Raw genomic sequence first — 23,981 nt, 5'->3', positions numbered from 1 at the left:
CAGATCCATAGAGATCCATATTTCCGCGGGCTATGATACGTTTCCATATCAATAGACACTTCGTTTACTATAATATACGCGAATCATGGCGAGTCAATACGAAAGCAAGACAAGCCTCTCAGAGTGGAAATACGCCACGTTATTTTACCAATCTGCCTCCAAAAGATACATGCATCGATTAGGCTCTAAGCTAACGCTGCGTTGGTGGACGTGAGGGAAGCCTCTGCACCGAAACAACACTGGCTGGATTTTAACGGTTTTTGGCTAGAGTCCAAATTGCGCCCACTGTAGGCCCTGGAAGTCCGTGCTCATTATTGAGAGACCCAACGATGGGACCAGAAGCATCTATGGTGCCCCTTTGGACAGGCAGCGTGCCTCGTTCCTGGGTAGAGTCGCTGCCAACAGGGCCTGGCCGACGGGGTCTGGAAGTCTCTCCCATCGTGCTCGGATCGGGCCGAACGAATGAGAGACAATGGGAGTCAGCGTCCACAGACACGCCTACTACTCATGCTGCATATGCACGAGGGCCCAAAAACTGCCTGCTTTTAGGAGTGGTCATGAATTGATTTTTCAGAGGGCTGAAACTCCGGAAAAATAATTTTGGAAAAAATTTTGTTGGGGTTCTTAGAACAATTCGAGATGGGTGAAAAATAGTTTTTGAAAATACTCTAACTTTAAATTCCACTTTTAAAGTTAAAGAGTATTTTTTTTTAAACTTAGTCCCTTGCTATTTAAATTTGCTGTCTCACTGGGACACAGTAGGAGGGTTTTTAAGTCTTCCTCTACCATGGGAGCTCCATCAGTGCAGTATGATTGAAACAGTATTGATTGCATCAGTCTTCATACAAATGAACAAAACCTCTTTCACTGCATTGGTTTCTGCTCGGCCGATGGCACAAGAAGCACTCGGACTGCGAATGTCATTGAACCAAGAAAGCGAAGGTCCGTTGTGGATTCTGCTCTACTGATGGAGTGCACCTACTGCCAGGCGGAGACTATCATTCTTTCCTCTCCTTCATCAACTTCGATTGAGCTCGCTCGGCCACAGCCGTCACAGAGTCAATCAGCATCGAAATACGAGCAACCATCAAGACATTGACCAAGTTTACCATTCAGGGGCTTTCCTTATAACAGAGAAAGGAACAAAGATCAATAGACTATTTGTTCTTGGAACTAGACTGGAATGAGTCATGGGAAACCAATTTCATATTCCACTTTCCATTCTGAAGATGAGGAAAAACCGTTTGATGGACTTTCGTGACCAATCCTGTAAGAAAGCATATCATTAATTGTCTTCACTGTCAAGAGTGTGAGATTACGTTCTATTGATCACCGTGTGTGGTGATTTGATGGTACAATATGAGAGATAAAAAAACCAGAAAAATAGGCTTGAAAACATCATCTTTCATCTTGACCTAAATCAGTTTTAGATTTGCTTAGTTTTTGTATGAGGACGAGTGAAACACAATAACAATATGTGAATATCCTCACCCTGATGGCCAGGGGCGATTGAATATGAGGCTGATATATTTTCTTCATGTGCTGTAATTACATTTCTTGAGGTGAGAGTTTTCAGACTGACACTGTTTTTGTTTTGTTGAGTACTGATGAGGTTCAGAAATCTTAGATTTCTTATGTTCCCACCAGCTTATGCACACCTAACGAAGGTGGGCGTTGGATGATTCCCTACTCCAGTCCAGTAGGTGGCAGTAATGTACCTGAAGATATAGGCAATAGTCACTTTAGGGTACAACACAACATCAGGAAAAAATAAAATAGAGTAATTACAGATGTGCTCAATGATTTACAGGAAATGGTTTCTCACATATTGGGTCAACAAACATGCAGGTGTCACATTGCATTACATTCTGAGAAACAAGAAAAGTGTAAAAAGATGGAAAAAGCATTATCACCTGTGCGATACATGTTCAAAACGTCTTCTCGCTCATTATAAGAAAGCTACAACGGCAAATGATTAGTCAACAAATCAATAAGTCAAACACATAATTCAACCACAACTATTTCACGATGGCTCGATGTCACTGAGCGAATTAGCACATGGAAATGCAGCGTCATTAATTAACTAAGACAGTCACCTGTGAGTAAGGCAGCAGCTGTTTGCATTTAAAGACGGATTTCGAACAGCTGCCAAAAATTCAATTATTGAGACAAAAATCTGAAAATACACAAGATGTGCTAATGTTGCTAATTTGTTTTTAATGATGATTTATTGGCTCCATAAGTGAAGAACTGATGCTTAAAAATGCAATTTCTCATTGACTCCAATTGTTACCATTAGCGTGACATTCAAAATGCTGTAAAAAAAAAAAAAAAAAAAAAAACAACAGCTTTTTAAAATAAAATTCTGATATTTCTCCGAAAATCATCGAACATGATTTTTAATGAACATTGAAAGTTTATTTCACAATAATTGTCAAGTACCTGTATATATTTACATTAGAACATTTTGATGCACTGAAGGATCATTGTTTGATTCATTAAAAAAAAAAAAAAAAAAAAAAAAAATGTGGATTTTGTGACTTTTGTGTAGGCAAGTCCAAAGATGCGCTGTAGCAAGTTTGGAGGCAATTATGCAAATATTGTGGGAGGAGAAAAAACAGCAACTGAGTATTGGGACTTCATAATTTGCAATAGGTTTAAAAGTATAAAGGGTTTTTCAGTATTTGGACAACATTTTGGCTCATATGGTTGAGCACATATGGATGATTTGTTGTTTGTAAAATTCAGATGCTTCCTGTAGTACCACGTTTAGAAAGATTGACCTGTTTTTGCTGCTGAGACAATCTGGCATGGGACTGGACCTTTGTGCAATATTTGGTGATTGTCCAAGCATGAGATATAGGATTTCCTTGGAAGAAGAACATACAGCACATGTGCCAAACTTGTGGCACAGGGGCCAAATCTGGCCCTTTTTGGAACATCTAATTCAGCCTGCAGGAGAAAGTAAAAATGACAAGAACACATGAATCATGTTAAATGAAACTCAACACAGTTTTTCCTTACACTGCATGATTTTTAGTGTTAAACCGCTGAAAAAACTCAATTCCTAAAATTATTACATAATATCTCCCCTAATTAAAAAGAAACTGGTCACGAAATCACTGAAATTTTAAGTGAAGATCCTGTTCGGACTCATATCTATCACTTATTGCTTGAATATTGTCGGTTTCTTACATATTTTGTATTTTTATGCATACGTAGAAGCGTAAACTAGGGCACAATGATGTTGAAATTACTTGTTTTTCTGCATGAAATCTGTGGCCCACTTGAGATCAAGCTGCTCCGTATTTGGCCTCTGAAGTTAAATGAGTTTGACACCCCTGACATACAGTACAGGATATCAATAGGTTCCCATCAGCTAATTATGGTGTTAAAAAAGGAAAAACAGTATTTCAACAATTTTAAGGTTTTTAGATAGGGATGTAACGATTAATCGTAAGGCAGTTAAAAATCGATTCATAGGTATCACGATTGATATCGATTTTCTGAAAATTGAATCGCAGTACTTTTTTAACCAGCAGAGGGCGCTATCCACAAGTGGAGGCGGCGGGCGGAGTCTGCTAATACTTTTTCTGGCCGCCTTCTACTCTTAAATATGTTAATAAATGATTCCTTACCCCTTTAGCACTGAAAGAATATCTGTAATATTACTTGAATATCTGTAAAAGTCACGTTTTTCTATTAGCTCTGTCTGTTAGCATAGCTTCTTTTCTTCACTGCTAGAATAACTGCATGCCAACCGACCACTGTGTTACCAGCGCCCTCTGCTGGTCCAAACAAATATGACGTAAATCAGTGAAATGACGTTTTTTTTTTTTTTTTTTAAAGTCCAATTGTTAAGGCACAAAATACATTTTCAGTTGCACTTTTAAAAAGAAAAAGAACAATTATGCAGTTTTGCATTGTTTATTATAGAACCAGAATTTAAATTAATAGGCTTAATTTTCATTTGTATTATTCCTTTATTTATTTCATTCAAGATTTATTTTTAGTTAAATTGCATTGTTTTGAATAGTTTATCAAGGAATTCTTTTGACAATGAAAAGTAAAAGGAAAATAGTACAGTATTTTCTAGTTTTTTTCCCAAAAAAAAATTTGTCTACAGTCCCATTTTGTAAAATAAATCGTGAGAGAATCGTATCGTGAACCCAGTATCGTGAATCGAATCGTATCGGGAGTTGAGTGAATCGTTACATCCCTATTTTTAGACCATGTGTTTTACGTATAGGTGCTGGTCACATTTTTAGAATATCATGAAAAAGTTGATATATTTCAGTAATTCCATTCAAAAAGAAGTGAAACTTGTATAATGTATTCATTCATTTCACACAGACTGACATATTTCAAGTGTTTTTTTCTTTTAATGTTGATGATTATAATTGACAACTCATGAAAACCCCAAATTGAGTATCTCAGAAAATGTTCATGATGTTCTAAATATATGACCAGCACCTGTACATGCTGCAGCCTAGTGTCATAAAAGCAGGAGCAAAGGCAGTCACCAAAGCTGGAGGGATTTTATGTCGTGCTGGTTTAATTATCCACACTAAAATCCATTATAAGTTGCTTCTATTAGGATTCGGGTGTGTTTTTAGCAGGTGCTGAGCTGTGGCCTGCAGCTCCTTGAGGTGCTACCGCTGTCATCTCCGAGTTTCCTCGGCTTCAACCGCAGAACAAAAGAAAAGATTCAATTATGAAGTGACACCTCGAGGCGTGTGGCAAATTTCTGCTGCTTCAAAAGTGATCACTCAGAGTGTATCCTCAGCTTTTATCTCCTGTCAACCTGCCTTTCTCACACATTCCCTCTCAACTCCACTGAATCCTAATGGCCTCCTGTTGGACACAGATTAATGTGTCCTCTAACCACGATGTAATGGCTTCAAGGTCGTGGTGCCCTTAATGCGACTGAGAACTTTCCTTTTGAAAAAGACCTTTTATTGATTCACAGCAAGTGCAGAACTTAAGTGATAACTCAGCATCAGTGATGAAGGTTCCTCTCTTTGGTTCCTCAGCGTGAAAGGAAATGGCTTCATCCTTCATATGGGCACTTTGACATTTTATTTGTATTTATATGTATGCATTGTGTTTTAAATCAATGATGGATGCTGCTGAAGAGAGAACGAGTAGAGAACTTCATCAGAAACTTCTCAAAGGTTCATCATCGAAAGCTTAAGAGAAAATAGACACAGTATGAATCCAACGGAGTTTGTTCACCCACTAATAAACAACATTGTAAATGTCTGCACATGCTGTCGAAGGTCAACGCTACAAGAAGTGCAATCTTTTTACGACAGCAATGCATGTTTTTTTTATTGCAAATAAATGAATTAATTTATTACATAATCCCTATAAGGAAGGTTAAGAAACACTTTATTAAAGGGAGAATACAAAAAGAGAGGGCAGTGTTACACCTAGATGAGGGGAAAGGGAACAGGGAAGAGGGAGTCAGGGTAGGAAAATGGCAGGGATGTGGAAGAGTCGACTGTTTTAAGGTGAGCGTGAAATGTGATGTTGTGCATACTGTACTTATTGTAGTGTAAATGTTTTTTTTTTTTTTTAGATAAAGATAAATATAACCGTTATTAGTCTCACAAAGGAGACATTTGCAGAGTTACAGCAGCAAATAAATAGTGAGATATATATAGTGTATACATAGACCTGTGCACAGTACAGATAGAAAGTACACACGTGGCAAGAAAGCACATTGCACAACAAAGACAATTAAAAACAGAATATATACATACACACACTAACATTTCAGACTGTTGTCAGTGGATTGGCTACAAAAAAACTGGCACATTTTACTTGTGTGGTACCTATAGTAGAGCAAATACTAAATAACAGAGAAACATACAAAACGACAACATAAATACACAAAATAAGAAAAAAAGTATATTATTCATTCGTTCATTATGTTCTATGGTTGTTGTTTCATAGTATTCTGAGCAAAATATGTAGTTGGACAAAGGGGGTACCTGGATTCATAAGTAAGGGGGTACTTGAGCCAAAAAAGTTTGAGAACCACTGCTGTATACCATTTAAAAATAAAATAAAAATAAAATTTAAATCTTTGAATTAATTTACCTGCTTTATGTGAGGGTTCACTTTCACTGTTTAACCTTTTTTTTAGTGGAGGTCCGGGATTTCTTACCATGGGATTTCCCCCCTTATGGGTGCAACTTCCTGGTAGATAATTAGACGAAATACAATTATTAGCTAAAATATAATAATTTTAGAATATCCTCAAAAGTCTTGGATATAGAATACTAAAAAAGCTCGATACTACCAGAACCAACTTAACTTTAAACAAAGCAAAACCTTCACCAGCAGGAGGGATGTAAAACACGAGCGTAATGAAAGCTAACTAGCATCATGCTAATGGATGCTAATCATGACTCGGCAACTGCTCCTCAGTCATTCTTGGTTTGATTTATTCTTGTAAAATCAGAGCTGAGATTAAAAATGAGACTCAATCTGTTTTTGCCTGATGTATTATTGGTAAAGCATGCAGATTCATTTAAATAGTTTTCACATCAAACTCAGAAAATATGCTCATTGTGTCCCCTTAAGCTGATATAATATATATGGTAATTAAGTTTTGTGCCATGAGGAGGAAACAAATATTTGCAACGAAGCAGCAGCGCTCTCAACTTAAGGCTCATCACACTGTAGACTGGGAAACAAGATTTAAATTAAAATGAGGTATGCAATCAAAGTGGAACTCAATGTCACTGCTGAACATCTGCGTACTGCTGCAGATCAAGCTCAACTCCAAATTATTATGTATTTTCTACAGTAATTCAGTCTGAGCAATTCATAATACAACTCTAAAAAAAAAAAAAAAAAAAAAAAAAATTGCTCCCGAACACTGGGAATAAATTGTATACTTTCCAAATAAAGAGCGACAAGATAAAATTCAACCTGTCAGCAGCTGCAATTTGCCCGTCAAGGGTCAGACTGAGAGATGACCTCATTTGAATAACACACACACACACACACACACACACACTTCTCCAGAGATTGTTGCCTCTCCAAATCAATGCAGCAAACAACTCTCTGGCAACAGCATCCACACAATCACCGACTTTCATTTCCCCCTCACTCAGCTGAGAAAATAATAAATCCATACAGCAAAGACTTCACTGATCCAGTGAAATCATCCTTTTAAGTCCATATAATTCTTAGGTCTGTCAAGGCTTGGCATCTGTTTTTAAAGGTTCTAGTTAGTTCTCCAAAAAATGAGCAAACTCCATTTTATTAGGGAGCAGTAAAAAAGTTTTTCTTTGTTTAAGAGTTAAATTACAACAGCCGTGTTGAGTCATAGTAGTAGGAAAGGCTAATTGTGTACGCTGTGACGGTGGCCCTCATTAACCTCTCTGTGTTTCCTTTTATAGTGGATAAATGAAGCACTTTAAATCATCCATCTGTTGCTGCTTGTGTCATGTTCTCTGGGATGGTGTATTTTGTTTTAGAGCCCGATGTGTTTGGTTCACTCCCTGCTTAGTTTTATCTGTGCTTTCGTGTTCTTGATGGTGGTTTTTTTTAATAATCATTTTTGTATCTTTCAGATATTCCTCTGTGTCCTCATTCGCAGTCGGTCCTTATGTGGTCTTCTATGTTCAAAATAAAAGATTTTGTGTGTTTTTTACACAATGAACGTGAATAAGTCACGTTTGCCCCCAGTCCAATCAACACCCAACACCCAGACCTATAGCAGAATTGAATAATGCCAAATAAACTTGTTTTCCATCTAAACCTCAATTCGGATTTACTATTTCCATGCAAACACAAGGCAGAACACTTTCATTCCAAATAACTCATTCATTCCGAATTTAAAAATCATTATGTAACATTGTGTCCGTGCTGTGAGTGATTAGTCTCCCTCACTATTTAGTGTTCGGACACTGGTTCATTGTCAATGTCGCCCCCTCTTTTCAAGTCAGATTTTGTTTCCTTGGAACTATCTTTATTTTGAACCTTGTTGTTTCGAGTTTGTGGATAATACAATGGAATGCTTTAATGAGCCTGATGTCACTCTTATCATCTAGGTCCTCCAACAACACATCAACTAGTGACGGAATGAACCAGCCATCTCAGGACACAGCAGACTTTGTTTCTTAAAATGGTACTGTACTGGCTGAGAGAAGGGGGTGGACAATGACAATGAAACAGCAACCATTCTTTGTCCAAATACTCAGCGAGGCAGGGTAGTCAGTAAATGAAACACACCTAAGTGGAAAACAGAACGGAGCCTAATCCCTCACAGCGAGTGGAAGTGAAGACCCAAGTTGGGATGTTGAAAGCACAAAGACAAAGATTGAACAAATATCAAAACAAGACCATCAAGAATTCCAAAGAAAGAGTGCAAACCTCTGCCTAGCACCAGATATCTTCTTTGCCAGATATTGGCAGTTATCTGGATCACTGATCTTGGTCATGCTACCATGATCATTCACACTATAAAGGCTTGGAAGAAATTTCTGAAAGGTGTCTTTGTGTCACTTGTTGTTTTTTATGGTAGACAAGTTGTCAATGTCTATGATGCTGGGTTTTTGACGTATGTCTCTTTCCTACGTCTTTTAAGCTAGCTACCGTCAATCTCGGGGGTAGTTCCTCGGGGCTTGCAGTTGCTGCCCCCGCTGCAGAGGTTGCTGAACAGCTTCCACTTAGATGCCAAGTGGCACAGGTGCAGGAAGCTCAAAGTGTCACAGCAGTGTCTCTGCATCCTGGCTCTGTGGAGGGACAGGGCTTACATGCTCAGAGGAGTCCCTGTAAGCTCTGTTCTATCTTGCAGGGAGATTGTTACCACAGACGCATGCCCTTCAGGATGGGGTGCAGCGTGGCAGAGCAGGATGTGGAAGACCGAGGTATATCAATTTGTTGGAGCTGCGTGCAGTTCACCTGGCTCTCAGACACTTCATGCCACACCTGAGGGACAAGCATTTTCTTGTGCAGCAACACATCAATGGTGTATCACATAAATCATCAGGGTGGCACCAAGTCTTCATGGCTGCTAAAAGTGGCAAGGGATCTCCTCACATGGGCAGCCCCCCGCTTGATCAGCATATGAGCAATGCATATACCGAGAGAGGAGAACTACCTGGCAGACTTCCTATTACATGAGAAACCTCCGTCAGGGGAGTGGCACTTCCACCCAGACGTAACAAACACTATTTAGAGCCTATTCGGCAGAGCAGAAGTGGACCTCTTTGCTTCAGAGCAGTCGACCCACTGCCCTCTGCTGTTCTCCTTCGCTGAGACAACCAGTCCTCTCAGCCAGGGTCATCCTTGTATGCCTTCCCTCCGTTTCCTCTGATACAGCTAGTACTCTACAGGGCCCTTCAGGAGGGCCACAGGATCCTGCTTGTAGCTCCCTTCTGGCCAGGAACGAGTTAGTTCCCTCTGCTGCACAGCCTCTGAAGCGGCACACTGTGGCACCTTCCTGACAGGAGGGATATCCTGTCTAACAATGCTTTCAACTGTACATTTGGTCACTGGGGGGCTCGAGACGCTACTGAGCATCTGTGCAGACCCAGTTAAGTATACTATAAAAATGCAAGAGTGCCATCTACTCCCCTCCAGTATGAGAACAGATGAAAACTGTTTTCTGACAGGTGTACAAGGCGGGATGATGACCCAGTGCACTGCCCTATGCCAACTATTTTGGACTTCCTCCAGTCCCTTCTGGACAAAGGGCTTTCTCATTCAACGCTAAGAGTCTATGTTGCAGCAATATGTTGTCAACAAATGATGGTCGATTACGGCACGATTGGAAGCCAAAGGCTGGTGTCCCTGTTCTTGAAAGGGGCTTGGAGGTTGCATCCTCCGAGAGCTACGAGGTCCCCAGCATGGGATCTTTCTGTGGAACTGGAGGCACTACGCCTTCCCCCATTTGAACCCTTGGCACAAACATTGCTGAAGTAGGTTACCCTGAAGACTGCGTTCCTTCTGGCTATTTCCTCTGTGAATCGTGTCAGTGAGCTGCACGTCCTGTCAATCAGCGACACATGTCTGAGGTGGAATTCGGATAACTCAAGAGTCACTTTGTGGCCAAACACAGCTTTTCTCCCGAAGGTGCAGTTCCAGGCTCACCTCAACTAGCCCATTTGGCTGGCACGGTTCAACCCTTCTTCCGGGGAGCCAGAGGCCCAGACTGAACTGCCTACATTGCACCTACTGTAGGCTTTCAGGGGTCTGATCAGCTCTTTCTTTGGTATGGTGGTCCCAACAGTGGTGGTGCTTTCTCCAGAGACTGCATGTCCCACTGGATTGTCAACTTAATGGGGAAAGTGACCGTCCTCTCCAACCTGGTGCGTGGTGCCACTCTATCAGGAGTGTTGCTACATCATGGGTTGTGGCCTCATGTGCATCACTGGGCACTTTCTCCAGGGGGAATGTGGCCACACCCCATCAATTTGCTGTGGTCCTTAGGCCAGGGTCCTCTGACCCTACACAATGAAGGGTGGTCTTCTTGACTTTTCTGGTACAAGTAATTCAGTGCTTAAAGCACCGCCTCTGGCGGTCAGCAGGGATGCAATAGAACTAAGTGTTACGAATGTAACTATGGTTCTATGAATTTTGAATGACAACTACAGCTCTTTGTCATTCAGAATCCTTGTGTGCTTGCGAGAAGATTCTGTAGGAAAGTGCCCTGGAGTGACACCGGAAGGTATAAGCTTTCTTCGGGTCATCCAGGGGCCACAGGTGACATTATTGGTATACATACCCTAAGCAGCGAAAGTTAAGATCCCAAGTATATAATGAATAAACTGGTTTTATTACATGTCTTTAAAGGGAAAATAAAATGTCAGAATTTGGTGTCTATCATCACAATAACCAGTTTTTTAATTGGCTTTAAACTTCATTAGCTAAAACTTTATCAGTGATAAGCATCGTAATTCATTTGTGTCTTTACTTTCCTGCTGACTGATAATATTTGACATGAATTTAAAAGTGTGGTGCAACTTGCTAAAGTGTCAAAGTGAGGACACCAGCAGTGTAAACACAGGCTGCAAGCTGATTAATGAAGAGGTGGAACACAGGAATAACAAACAACCATCAGCATCACAAGAACATCCTGTAATAAACTCAAAAAGTTACACTGTTGTGTAATTCAGATTTATTCACAACATAAGTGTGCGATGAACATAAAGAGATGACTCAAACGTCTTTAATGACAGATAACACAAATAGTTATCTACAATGGATTTTCTTGCCTTACAACAGTTACATTTACAGTAAACATGCCTTTTAATAAAAATATTTTTACAAAAAAATGTACATTTCTATACAACAGTTGTCAGGTACACGTCCCTTCAAGTCTGTTTTGAAATTCCCATGAGCAAAGCACATTTTTCAGCAGTTTAAAATGATACAATTAATCTTTCTAGTCCATTAATATTAATAATAATTAACATAATAAATGTATGTACACCACTTGAGTCAAAAACCTGTAAGATGTAATGAGATATATTTTTTCTCTAACACTTTTTGCAAAGCACATCACAACTGTGTTAACCAACCAACCAACCAACGAGCTTCAAGCAAAATAAACACTTAAAAACTGAACTTTTAGCAGAATTTGGCAGCATTTGCTGTTTACGGATATGCTAAATATTACACATGGTCATATTTCATTCATCCCCATGGAGCAGCAGGTGTAGTTTATTATTATTTTTTTAATTTAACTTTTAATTTTCAGGCACTGCCAGCATCTACTGGTACCTTTTAAAATAATATTTTGGAATTCCTCTGCTACATTTACACACACACACGTACACACACACGCACACGCACACACAGAGTTTGGCGTTGATTTTAGGATATTCTGGGTTAGCCTACAGCCTCCTAATTGATGTCTCTGCTTTGCGCTGATACACCTTTATCATCTGCCTAAAAAGGAGCTTCAAGCTTATATGACCCATTACGCTCACACAAGCATTGAGCTTCCCACACATGAAGTACTTTAAAGGAATGCATATTAAGGATTGATTTATATTCAGATTCAGAAAACTTTATTTATCCCCGAGGGGCAATTCAGTTTCAGATACATCTCGACCAAGAAACATGAAAGACAATAACATATCACATGGGGAGTGCGGTAGTACTGGGGAGCAGCCACAGAGGGCAACGCTCTGTTTCTTAGATGAGAAATATGAAACAATGTTTTAAAACACCTTTAGATTTTAATAAAGAGGAGCGTGACGCTAACACCAGGGTTGGGGTCAATTATTATTGCGTAATTGATAATTAATTACAAATACGATGTAGATATAAATGTAATCATACGTTAAAAAAAGTTGCTGTTGTAATCGTAAATTAAGTTTAGATAATTGACTTCGTAATTGGAATGGAAATTCTATAAAAAAACTCAATTACAATTGAATCAAACGCAAACCTGTTGAACCATTTTATAGTTTTATGTCTTACACATACGTAGTTAATATTAAAATATGTTTAACACAGTGGGCGTGCACTGTAGCTGTTCTTGAAGCCAAAATACAGCGCTTGGGGCGCTTCCATCTGGAAAATTTGATGTCATTTGGAACCAGTCTGCGCAGTAGGGTCTGGCGGGAGGAACCCTGGTAACATGCCCCGCCCATTTAGTGCACTGTCCTGATGACTTTACATAGCCCAGCTACGCCAAGAACTTAAGTATCTTTCCAGCTGGAAATTCTACCAACGGCTTGTTCAGATCACAGAGGTTAAATATCTAAACATACTCCATTTAAAAATTTTGAAAAACACGCGTGGGCTTTCTTTCACCACGTACGTAACTGCTATTCACCAAGAGAGCTAGGGCAAGACCCGCCGCTGTCAATCATCGTCATATACTGTATGACTTGAAATCCCATTTTTCAACCTCAAATAAGCTATTTAAAACAAAGTTCACAGAAAAATGAGCACTTGAACACAACGTAGGGTGATAACAACTAATGATCACAGCAGAGTTTAGGTTTGGATGTGTGTGTATTTTAACTTTACAGTCTGACCCACATCTCATCCGTTAGCATTGAGGAGGAGGAGGTTTATGACCTATACTGCAGCCAGTCAGGAGCTCTAAAAATAAAAGCTTCACTCCACCAGGGAGATTGTCCCGTCCATTTTTTTTTTTTACAGTCTATGGTTTAATATCAAGTGTTCCCACTACCTTTTAGTTCTCTTCAGGATCATTTTACTATTAAACATAAATAAATCTAGGGGTATACGCCCACACCAGAAATATTAATACCAATATTTTCATTGATTAAGAAGCCTAACAAAGAAACCAAGAGATTAAAAACATATTAGATGATAGATATACTGTATACATATTTCATGTATTTTACAGCTGATTTAAGATGTGTCAAACTGCCCCGTTATTATAAGAGATGAAAGCTAACATAGGAGAAAGGTTACATTTTATTGGCTTATTTATAAAAGCTCCATTTTTTAATTGTTTATTGAAATATTGTGATTAATTGTAATTGAATTTTAGTAATGGAGAATATAATTGTATTTGACATTCAGGAGGGAAATAATATTTCTAATTTGAATTGTAATTGGAAAAAAATGTTGGTCACCGTAACCAATATTGAGTTGTAATTGAACACGGATATTTGAAGATGTACAGTAGTTGTATTTGAAAAAATTAATATACCCCAACCCTGGCTATAAAATATAAAGTAATTCAGGTGGGAGACCGTTAATCACACAAGTCTGAATTTCTTCACCACAGACCATAAAAATATCAAATACATTTGAAGCTGATGAACCATCTTTAAAAGCAAAAATAGAATAAGAAATAAATAAGGCCAAATGTATCAGCTGCAGTCTCCGTACACAGGTTGTGCCATCAGAAATGGTCACAAAAACAGAAAAATATGATGCAATAGCTGACAGAAGAACATACTAATGCCTAATAAGCAGTGACTTAATTACATTTTCAGGAATGTAATGGGGATGCACAGCAGAGCTTCCAGTGTAAGCTGCTCTAATGCAGAGGATTATCATAAACTGCTCTAATTCACAATTTCCTGACCAACACTCAATGTTCTGAATGTTCTTAAAACATCATAAACGCATCACAATGCAACTAAAGCATTTATTTCTATTTGATTAAAACCGGATTAATCAGAAATATTGTTAGAATGCAGAATGTTGATATGGCTCCTAAACATCATGGGCTTGAGACTCGATGTAACTCTTTCTGCTCCCTAAACTTTTGTGGGATTTGAAACCAATAATGGAATGTTCCCACAGGGCATTGGTGTGATAAATGAAAGCAGCTGGATCAATCTTTGCTCACAGCTATTGGCTGGAGCGAAACGGAGCCAGACGGCAGCTGCGATTCTTGCTTTTTTTACATATTGTAATGGAATGGCAGATTATCTGACTATCATTTCTCCATTGAATATTTGGGCATGAACAGAACATAATTGAAAAAACAAAAAAAAAAAAAAAAAAAAAAAACAGTTTGAGAAGTTACAGCGCAGCAAGCACATTTGAAGAAAAAAAAATTAAATAAAGCAGCAACAGTGTCACAATGTCATCTTTCAACATCATTAATATCATAAATATAAATAAATCTTACATTGTCTTCTGTGCACTTTTATTCATCTGTACTTGGATCAGTGTGTGGTCTCGTCTTTTTTTCTTTTTTTTTTCTTCTTTTTTTAGAGATTACATAAAAGTTCATGAGGAAAACCCAGGCTGATGCATTGAAATGAGTCTTGGTAGATTTTCACCTGAATGTGAATCAGCATCTCCTGGAACACAACGTGCAGTCCTTTTTGAGTGCCTTGAACCCTCATAGATCCATTTGGTCTCATGAAGGTGATGAGGAACCCTAATGCCAGTGGTCAGCAGAGTCTGTGGAGGAGGAAAACAAGTGATAGCATTAGCACACGTTTGATCTGAAGAGAATTATGTAGTAGTGCTTTCTGACCAGCCTTTTAAAATGTCTCTTCAGTAAGCTGGAGCTGCTGCTCTAATCCTGCTTGAAACCAACTATTACGATTTTTCCCTGGGAGAGTAAAATATTCATAGATTCTCTGGACCCCTGAGTGGGAGGCTGAGGATTCCTAAATGTATGCGCTGGGAGTGGTTTGGTGAATCAGCCACAGATGGACTTTTAAAAAGAGTGACGTTTTTTTTTCTCAACGTCCTCACAATATCCAAATGTCAAAAATAAGCCAAAATAAGTAATATTAGGGCTGTCACTTTAACACTTTAATTGTGATTAATTCATTACAGAAAAAAATTATGGACCAAAAAAATAAAGCCGTTAATCGCTTTTTTTTTGCACCCCACACAGCGCAGAATTGTTTTCATTTCAAAGGTTCCCGGTATAGCCATAATACTGATGTACAGACTACAATACAAGACGAGAGACTGATGTACTTTCGTTGGCGTTAATTTTGGCTTATAAAAACACCGGATGTAAAACAAAAGTCCAGTTTTGTGAAAATTGTGCAAGAAAGAGAGAGTTTGCAGATCACCGAAGCTTTGCAGCCCCCGCAACCACCTCAGTGCTAAACATGTAGCAGCTAGCATGGACAGCTAGCGCGGACACTGCTAGCTGCGACATGCTGTGAGCACGCCGTGTCTCCAATCCACACTGGACAAGCTGACAGGGTTCGGATCCAAAATGAATAAGGCCATGACTGAAAAATGAACAAACTCACTGGATAAATCCAATTATCTGAAGGAAAGAAAAAGCAACAAGTTCGGTGTTCAATAATTGTATTGCTCAGAAAAGTGTTCTGACTGTTTTTGATGTGCTAAATTATAGAACTACATATGGACTTGATGTTTTATTTTATTAGTTTTTTCTATTATTTGGAGATTGACAAAATTACACAGCAATATTTTCCCCTGATGGTCAAAACTGAAGGTGGTAGCAGCACTTGGGACTCGTCTCAAATACAGAGGAATGTAAATGGCTACGCCTGCATCTGTTTAAGTCTGTTAACAATAATAAATTACTTTATAAAGCCACTTTGTTATATATCAATCTTTTAATCTGCCACAAAAATGTAATTACTTTAAATGACAATACCTCAAGTTGAGGGCGTTTATCAGCAATTTTTAGGTGAGATTAAAAAGAAAGATTAATTAGATTAATTACAGAGCATAAATAATTGCAAATTTTTAAAAATCTCTTGACAGCATTAATTAATATTGACCATAAGGGTAACGTTTAAGCATGGATGCTGTAACATGATGTAAATGCTGGACTATTGAAATAAAGAGTTTTATTATTGATACTGTTAACCTCAAATATGAAGTTAATCAAACTAATGTCATGAGTTGATGCAATACCAGAGCCATCAAGACAACTTTCAGCTAAAAAAGCCTTCAATAAACCATAAAATACACTGAATATAGACTTCTGAGGTGCAACAAAAAAGCAGATACAGCCTCAAATCCAAACTCCAACTAATAAGACTTTACTTCAACCAGAATCTGCTGAATTTTGTCCAGATTAATAGAAAATAACCGTCCAAGTACCAAACCACACAGTAAAGCAGATTTGACTTGATATTATTCAACGTTATATCAACAATCTGGAAATGAGAACCATAGCCAGGCCCCCCTGCTGTGAGGAGCCGGCCCACTAATGATGTGTCTGCATCATTACCCACACCCTGAGAAAGTCTATACCTCAGGAGCCGCCTCCACACGTTTCTATTAGATGAATGTTGTTTATGGGCAATTCTGGCCCATTGGAACGCCATTTTATCTCCCTCTGTTGAATCTAGCATTAGCTGCCCTTCAGTGGAGCTGCTCTTCCAAATGTCATAGAGCTTATGACTGAGAAGTGATTAACGCATGTTTGGAGAGCAGCAGTACTTTTTTTATGAGTTGATGTAAAAGATGCAGAGATGTTTTCATAATCTGGCAGAAGAACCAGAAAGCTGTAGAGCCCACTACACTCACCCGTCTCAGTTGTCGATATCTGATGCGTGGTTGTCTATCTGAAAAGAGGAAATTGCAAAGTTGAAAATAAACCACTGACAACACATAGAGAAAAACTCCTCTTAGTGAGACTCTCAGAGAGAATCTTTGAAGGATATTTTACATTGTATAAACATCAAGTGAAACTAGGCAAACAAAGACAACATGATCAAAGCAATATTAAGTCCATCAGACTGAGGAAATTATTTATTGATCTGATATTACTTGTATAACTTTAGTTTGTCACACAAAAAAGCAAAAACACTGTTTATGCTTTTGATAACTAAAGATATTCAACAAGATTCTAGTCTGGTAATAATTATTCTTCCATTCTTGAGTCCAGACGCTGATATTCAATGAATTGAAAGGCCTGGCTCAGTCTCCGCTGTAATTACCCCCTGAAAATTTCAATCATTGTTGAGGTCATGATGCCAAAGCTGCATGTTTGTTCTTTACAGACCTTTCTAATGCACTAGTGCAGTATTTGTCAAATGGGGTACGCTTACCCCTAGCACTACAGGGGGTACTTGAGAGATCGAAAGAGAGAGAGAGGGGAAAATCAACAGATGAAAGCAATAAAAAAATATGGGGTTTTATAATGTTTATTTTTAGTTAAAAATGATAATCATAATAATGATAATGGAAATTATCTTTATTAGAACATTAACTGAAAATACAAGAGTCAGTCTTGGTCCCAAGCCAGGTGGGAAATGACCGGGAATGATTAAAAGTGTTGAAATAAATCCATTCAGGAGGCACTAAATTATTGTTTTCCAACCTTGGGGTTGCCTGGAATTTTGTTATTGAAAATTGGGAACCAGTGCACTGAAGATGTTTTATTCTTTTTTTTTTTGCACATTCCATTTATTTACAAAATCAGATTCTATAAAATCTGTGTTAACACTCGTTAATTTCCATTACTATACTCAATAGTTGTTTTTTCACAGTATTCTCAGCAAAATATTGTAGTCAGACAAATGGGTACTTGGATTCATAAAAAGAAAAACGGGGGTACTTGAGCCAAATATGTTTGAGAATCATTGCACTAGTGCACAGTTGAATTGAGTTTCTCCGTCGCTATGTGAGGCCCTCTGTGTAAGGAGTGTAAAGACTTTAAAACTGGAGTAATGTGTTCTGACCTCTTTGTTCTGATTAAGACCTGAGCTGCAGCGTTCTGAACCAGCTGTAGCTGTTTGATGGTCTTTTGGGGGATTCCTGTCAGAAGACCATTACAATCGTCCAGTCTGCTGGAGATAAAAGCATCGACCAGTTTCTCCTGATCTTTCTGAGCCATTAAACCTTTCACTCTGGCGATGTTCTTTAGGTGGTAGAAGACTGTTTTTGTGATAGATTTGATCTGACTGCTGAATGTCAGATCTGAGTCAATCAGAACACCAAGGTTTTTGACTTGGTCTTTAGCTTTTATAGATCGAGACTCAAGATACTCACTGACAGCAGTCCTCTTTTCCTTGTTACCAAAAACAATCACCTCCATCTTGTCATGATTTAGTTGATGGAAGTTTTCACTCATCCAGCAGTTTACTTTTTCTAAGCAGTCATACAACACCGCGGTATGACCATAGTCATCTGGGTTCAGTGATAGATGTAGTTGTGTGTCATCTGCGTAGCTCTGATAATCAACCTTACAGTTCTGTAAAATTTGTTCTAAAGGAAGCGTATAAAGGCAAAGCAGAAGGGGTCCAAGAACAGAGCCCTGAGGAACCCCACAGGACGTTGGTAAACTGTCATATGGAAAGTTTCCAATGCTTACAAAATAACTTCACTCCTCCAAGTAGTACTTCAACCATTGCAGTTTGCAATCTGTGCAACAAAATTGTATGATCGACAGTGTCAAATGCAGCACTTAGATCCTATAGAATGAGAACAGATACTTTTCCTGAATCAGTGTTCAACCTTATGTCATTGATCACTTTGATAAGAGCAGTTTCTGTGCTGTGATGAGAACAAAAGCCTGACTGAAATTGATCAAATCTTTTGTTGAATGTCAGGAATTGACTCAATTGGTCAAAAAACACCTTCTCAATGATCTTGGTTATGAATGGAAGGTTGCTGATTGGTGTATTGTTAGCCAGTATAGAGACATCCAGTGTTCTCTTTTTTAACAGAGGTTTCACAGCAGCTACTTTCAGGGATTTTGGTACGGTGCCTGATTGGAATGAGCAGTTAATTATCTGACACAAATCAGTGACAATTGACTTTACAACAGTTTTAAAGAAGTTAATAGGCAAAGGACTGTCAGCCCACTTCAGATATTCCAAAGTGACTTTTCCTCCTCCTCCCTGTCAAGAGTCTCTTACCAGATGGTGGCTTTCCTCATCATCGTAGTCATCCTCCCCTCCGTCAGTCATCTCACCGGCCTCCATGTCCAGTGCCCCATCTCCTGCCTCCTCCCAAGAGTTTTCAGCCATCTCTGAAACTGAGCCCTGGTGTGGGGAGTTGCAGTTTTCCTCATACTTTCTTTGAACCTCTGACAAAATAAAAAATAAAATGAGGGAATAGAAAACAGAGTTAGTAAGGTGTGCAACTTCTACAGTGTTGTGTTTCTAAACTTAACAGTAATTGCCAGAGTTATTGTTCATGTACACTGCTAACACCATACACATAATTCCTCATCACAAACTTAGCTGCATTTAAATGCAGCCAAATAAACTCATAACACAAAATGATCTAGAACAATCATAATTAATTTCCAAAGAACAACATTTTTACTCTCAAACAGTGCATAATCAAAGGTGCCTTGAGAAAAAGGTTCAATCAATAATGCCAACTCTTAAAGGTCACCATATTATGCTATTTTTCACCCATCTCCATTTGTTCTAAGAACCCCAACAACATAGTATTTGAGGTTTATTTTCCCAAACTCGCCTGTTTTCAAGAGTTTTAGCCTCTGAAAAGTCACTTTCCGAGCAATGGGCTGTGTTGGTGCCTACTTATGCATATTCATGAGTGGGCGTGTCGATAGATGCAAACTTCATGCCTTGCTCTTGCTATCCACACACTGTCATTGTTTTCAGTCAAAAAGCTGCACATTACAGTAAAACACATGGCTATTTAAGCGGCTATAGTTTTTTTTAAATTTTATTTTGCTTTGCAACATACAAGACAATACACAGGAACAAACCCTAACCCGACAGCATAGATCCAGGGAACAGTATTTACAATTTCTTGCAGTATAGGTGTGTGTGTGTGTGTGTGTGTGTGTGTGTGTGTGTGTGATAAGATATAAAAATAATTATGGGAGTAATAATAATAAACATAAGATAAATATATATACACATATAAAAATAAATATAAAGTAAGAAAAAAATAAATAAATAAATACAATTGACATAATCCAATATATAATAGATATGTATATAATATCCATGATACAATAACAAAATACATATAATAATAGCTGACATAATGATACAAAGATGAGTTTTATATACACACACTGAAAAATGGTCTGACAGCTGTTTTTATATATACATATACACACATATATATATATATATAAAACAAGCTGTATAAATAAATATTACATATAAGACAGGACAATGGTAGAATGAATATACATCATATATAATAAAGACAGTACAGTACAAAATGATGGCAGCCATGGAGATGAGAAATAAATAGACAACAAATAATAATTGAGTTAATGTATTTTGTAAATAGGTTTCTGGTTTGGATGAGTCAGGAATAAGGAAATTGGTTCTCAAGAAACTGTTTGTAAAAAGTTAAAGAGGGGGGACCAAACAGAGAGGGGCTCTACTCCTGAGTTTTGAGTGGTGGTAGGTGAGTGTTCCAGTCAGATGTGTTCTATGAGTAAGTTTTTCCAGTGTGTGATGTTTGTATTTTTCTTTGACTTCCAGTTAATGAGTATGTTTTTCTTGGTGATTGTCAGGGATGTGAGGAGTAGTTTATTGTTGTGTTTATTCAAGTTTGTTTTGAATGGTGGCCAAGTAGACAGAGTGATGGGCACATGGGGATGTGGCAGCCCATTAGAGAGGAGAGTGATTTGGTGACCTCATTCCAGAACTGTTGAGCGGCTATTGTTATTGTGAGTCTGTCTCAGCGCTGTTTCAGCAGCTCCAGGTCACATCTCAGCTTTTCCCTTCTTTTTACCTTGTTTCCCTATATTTTTATTCTTGGTGTGTTCCTTTTTGTCTTATAAACAAACCACACTATTTTTTCTGCTGCTGCCTGCAATTTTTGCAATCGTATTGGGAGACTCTGCTTGGAGCCACAGCCCCTTTGTTTACACCCGAGATCAGCAGTTACCACTCCGTGCTAATGCTGTGCCAGCCTATGCAGCAAGACCCAACATCCACAGAGCGCCGTGCAAGGAGGAGAAGATATTAGCCTGTCCTCCCGTCTGTCATCATAGGGAATGTTAGATCTATCTCCAATAAGATATACAAGCTAGCGGCGCTAACCCGGCATGAGAGGGACCTCTGGGAGGCGAGCCTACCGATGTTTAGAGTTGTGGCTCTCAGTGCCAACACCGGACTTGGTTGTGGAATATGACAGCTTCCAACTTTTACGTGCCGACAGGACAAGGGAGAACGCTAAGAGGAAAGGAGGGGGTCTGGCTGTGTTTGTGAATGATAGATAGTGTCATCCGGGGCACATCACTATCAAGGAGCAGTTTTGTAGTAAGGACATTGAACTGTTAGTGGTTAGCATGGAACCATATTACATTTTAGATCAAGTCAAAGGCGATACGAAGCAATATACTAAAAATGTGTCTGCTCCCTGGCACTACACCGTTGCTGCCCACTGCTCCTCAGGGAGGGGTTAAATGCGGAGAACACATTTCGTGTATGTAGATTTACATACATGACAATAAACTATAGTATATATTAAACCTGCGCAGACTGGATAAGAAAGGAAACTATGACCATCAAAAAAGATGTTCTTCGGCTGCTCGCATGCCTTTAGCTCTGGAAGAGTGGGCGTGTATGTTCACTGTGGAGGCGCGGCACTGGCAGCAAGCATTTCCTGGAGGGGGGCGGTGACATCACAAAAGTCTGAACTGGAAGGACCGCTCGTTTTTTCAGAAGAAGGCAGAGCAGCAGCTCAGAGAGCAGGATTAGTGAGGACTGCTCAGAGATGCGGAAAGGAAGCCGAATAATACTTTGGGGGGTGTTTTTGATAAGGAATTAACATTGTAAAAAAACAAATTGTAACAAGATTAAAAGCTCAATAAGTAGATTTATTTAGCATGATATAGAACCTTTAAAGACTGGCCTCTTGGGTATGTACGCATTTCTACATGTAGACATAAGCTGTTTGTACAACCTTTCCATAATTGATGCTTTTTACTCAGGAAGCACTTCTCTTTTCAAACCAGTAGTTTTTTTTTGTAAAAGCTGTATACTTCCTCCTGTTTACTCTCCAAACAACAACACGCCTTTTGTTCTCTGAACGAAACAGGACACAGTGTCCTTGGTTACGTGCAACGTGTATTTCTCCAAGCACGGAAATAGATTAGGTTTTTTGTGTGTTTTTTTCTTATTATTTTAGAATAATTGGAATGAAGAGATGTAAGGAAAATTAAAAACAGATTTAAAACAAGGCTGTTCTATAGTATATTGCTGCAGGATGGTGACATTGATTGACACTTAACATTAATCCACATTTAATGAATCTTCAATTAGAGTTAATACATCTAAATATAAAATTTCCTTGATTTTGTTGACATTTAAGAACAAGTCATGCTGCCTTTTAAACACATTTGTCCAGTATTACCTACGGTGGCACACAGTAAATTAGCTGATTAGAGCAAGAATTAATTAACCTTTATATCAAATTATAAATCCTGCGACGTTAGTGCAAATGTTAGATGGCTAACAATTTGTGCTAGGATGAAAGAAAAGTGCACATTTGTTGTAGTTTGTAGCACACAGTGTTTTAACATCACCAAGTTGAATAAAAAGCTACAGTAGCTGATGTGTGATGTATTTACCAACAATAATGCCCCAGTTTCTGTTCTGGTAAAAACCAACTAAACTAAATGCAGGATGAACATTAAGGCTATGTTTGTCAAGCCTCAGGTTTAGCCCTCCTATTATCCCTGGGGCCAATTTGACCCCATTCAACGTTTATCATTTAAAAAGTAATAGTTGACTAATTTTTGCTTCATATTTCATGATTTTCCTAATGATGGGTACCATTGATAAACATAAAATTATCATGATGATATTTTTTAATGAGCTCAACACATATTGCACACATTGGTGTTCCTCTGCGGTCAATTTGAACCGAAGCTGTCATCCAGGCACCTGTGGATGGAAGAGATGTGTCTGTGGAGATTGGCGTAACCCGGAGGTAGATTCGTAGATCATCTGCATACATGTGAAAGGACACGTTATGGCTTGAGATGATTGAACCCAGGGTCAGCATGTAAAGTGAAAATAAAACCGGACTTAAAATGGAACCCTGTGGCACACCAGAGGACAGAGAGGCTGTGGAGGATTTGTAGTATTTGATAACTACAAAAAAAGACCTGTTCTTTGCATTTGGCCTGACGCTATCCAGAACAGGTTAAGGTTTCATTATCAAGGGGTTATTTATGTATTCATCTAATAAACAAACTGCCAACCTGTCAACAATTTCCTGAAAATCATCTTCTGGAGGCAAATTTCCCTGCAGTCAGATTGACCCCAAGGGAAAAATGTGTTTGTAATATTTGAGGATAATAGGAGGCTTAAAAAGGTCCATCTTAATTGTTAAATAATTTAAACACTAGTAAAAAAAAGAATCCCCATGCAGACATGCATCACTGAGCAATGCACATATTGTATCATCACATAAGTTATAAGTCTAGATGAAGACAGTGCAAGGTACTTTTTAAATAATGAACAGATGTAAGACACCAAACTCTACAAGTAATATAAAACTAAAAACCGTTTAAAGGTCAACACTCTCGTATTTTAGTGTAAATTGCTACAGGGAGAGTTTTTGCTCTGTAGTTTGACTTTACTCTGCTGCTCCTGATAAATCTCACAGCAGTT

The 23,981-nt window shown here is 38.5% G+C and overlaps 1 protein-coding gene across 3 annotated transcripts in view; it reads right to left on the bottom strand.

Moving 5' to 3' along the window:
* Window positions 1–14,534: 14,534 nt before the first annotated feature.
* LOC114454366 (RNA-binding Raly-like protein) overlaps window positions 14,535–23,981 on the bottom strand; it is a 143,416-nt gene continuing 133,969 nt past the window's right edge. For all 3 annotated transcript variants that reach the window (XM_028434793.1, XM_028434794.1, XM_028434795.1), the window contains 3 exons: window positions 19,278–19,447; window positions 16,942–16,979; window positions 14,535–14,871 (listed from right to left, as the gene is read on the bottom strand). In XM_028434793.1, the coding sequence (XP_028290594.1) occupies window positions 16,947–16,979; window positions 19,278–19,447 (203 nt within the window). In that variant the 3' untranslated portion in view covers window positions 14,535–14,871; window positions 16,942–16,946. The remainder of the gene's footprint in view (window positions 14,872–16,941; window positions 16,980–19,277; window positions 19,448–23,981) is intronic.

The sequence above is a fragment of the Gouania willdenowi genome, chromosome 20 (genome assembly GCF_900634775.1).
Source record: "Gouania willdenowi chromosome 20, fGouWil2.1, whole genome shotgun sequence".
Taxonomy (NCBI): Eukaryota; Metazoa; Chordata; class Actinopteri; order Blenniiformes; family Gobiesocidae; genus Gouania; species Gouania willdenowi.
The sequence above is the reverse complement of the archived record's forward strand: the minus strand, read 5'-3'. Positions and strand labels throughout refer to the sequence as shown.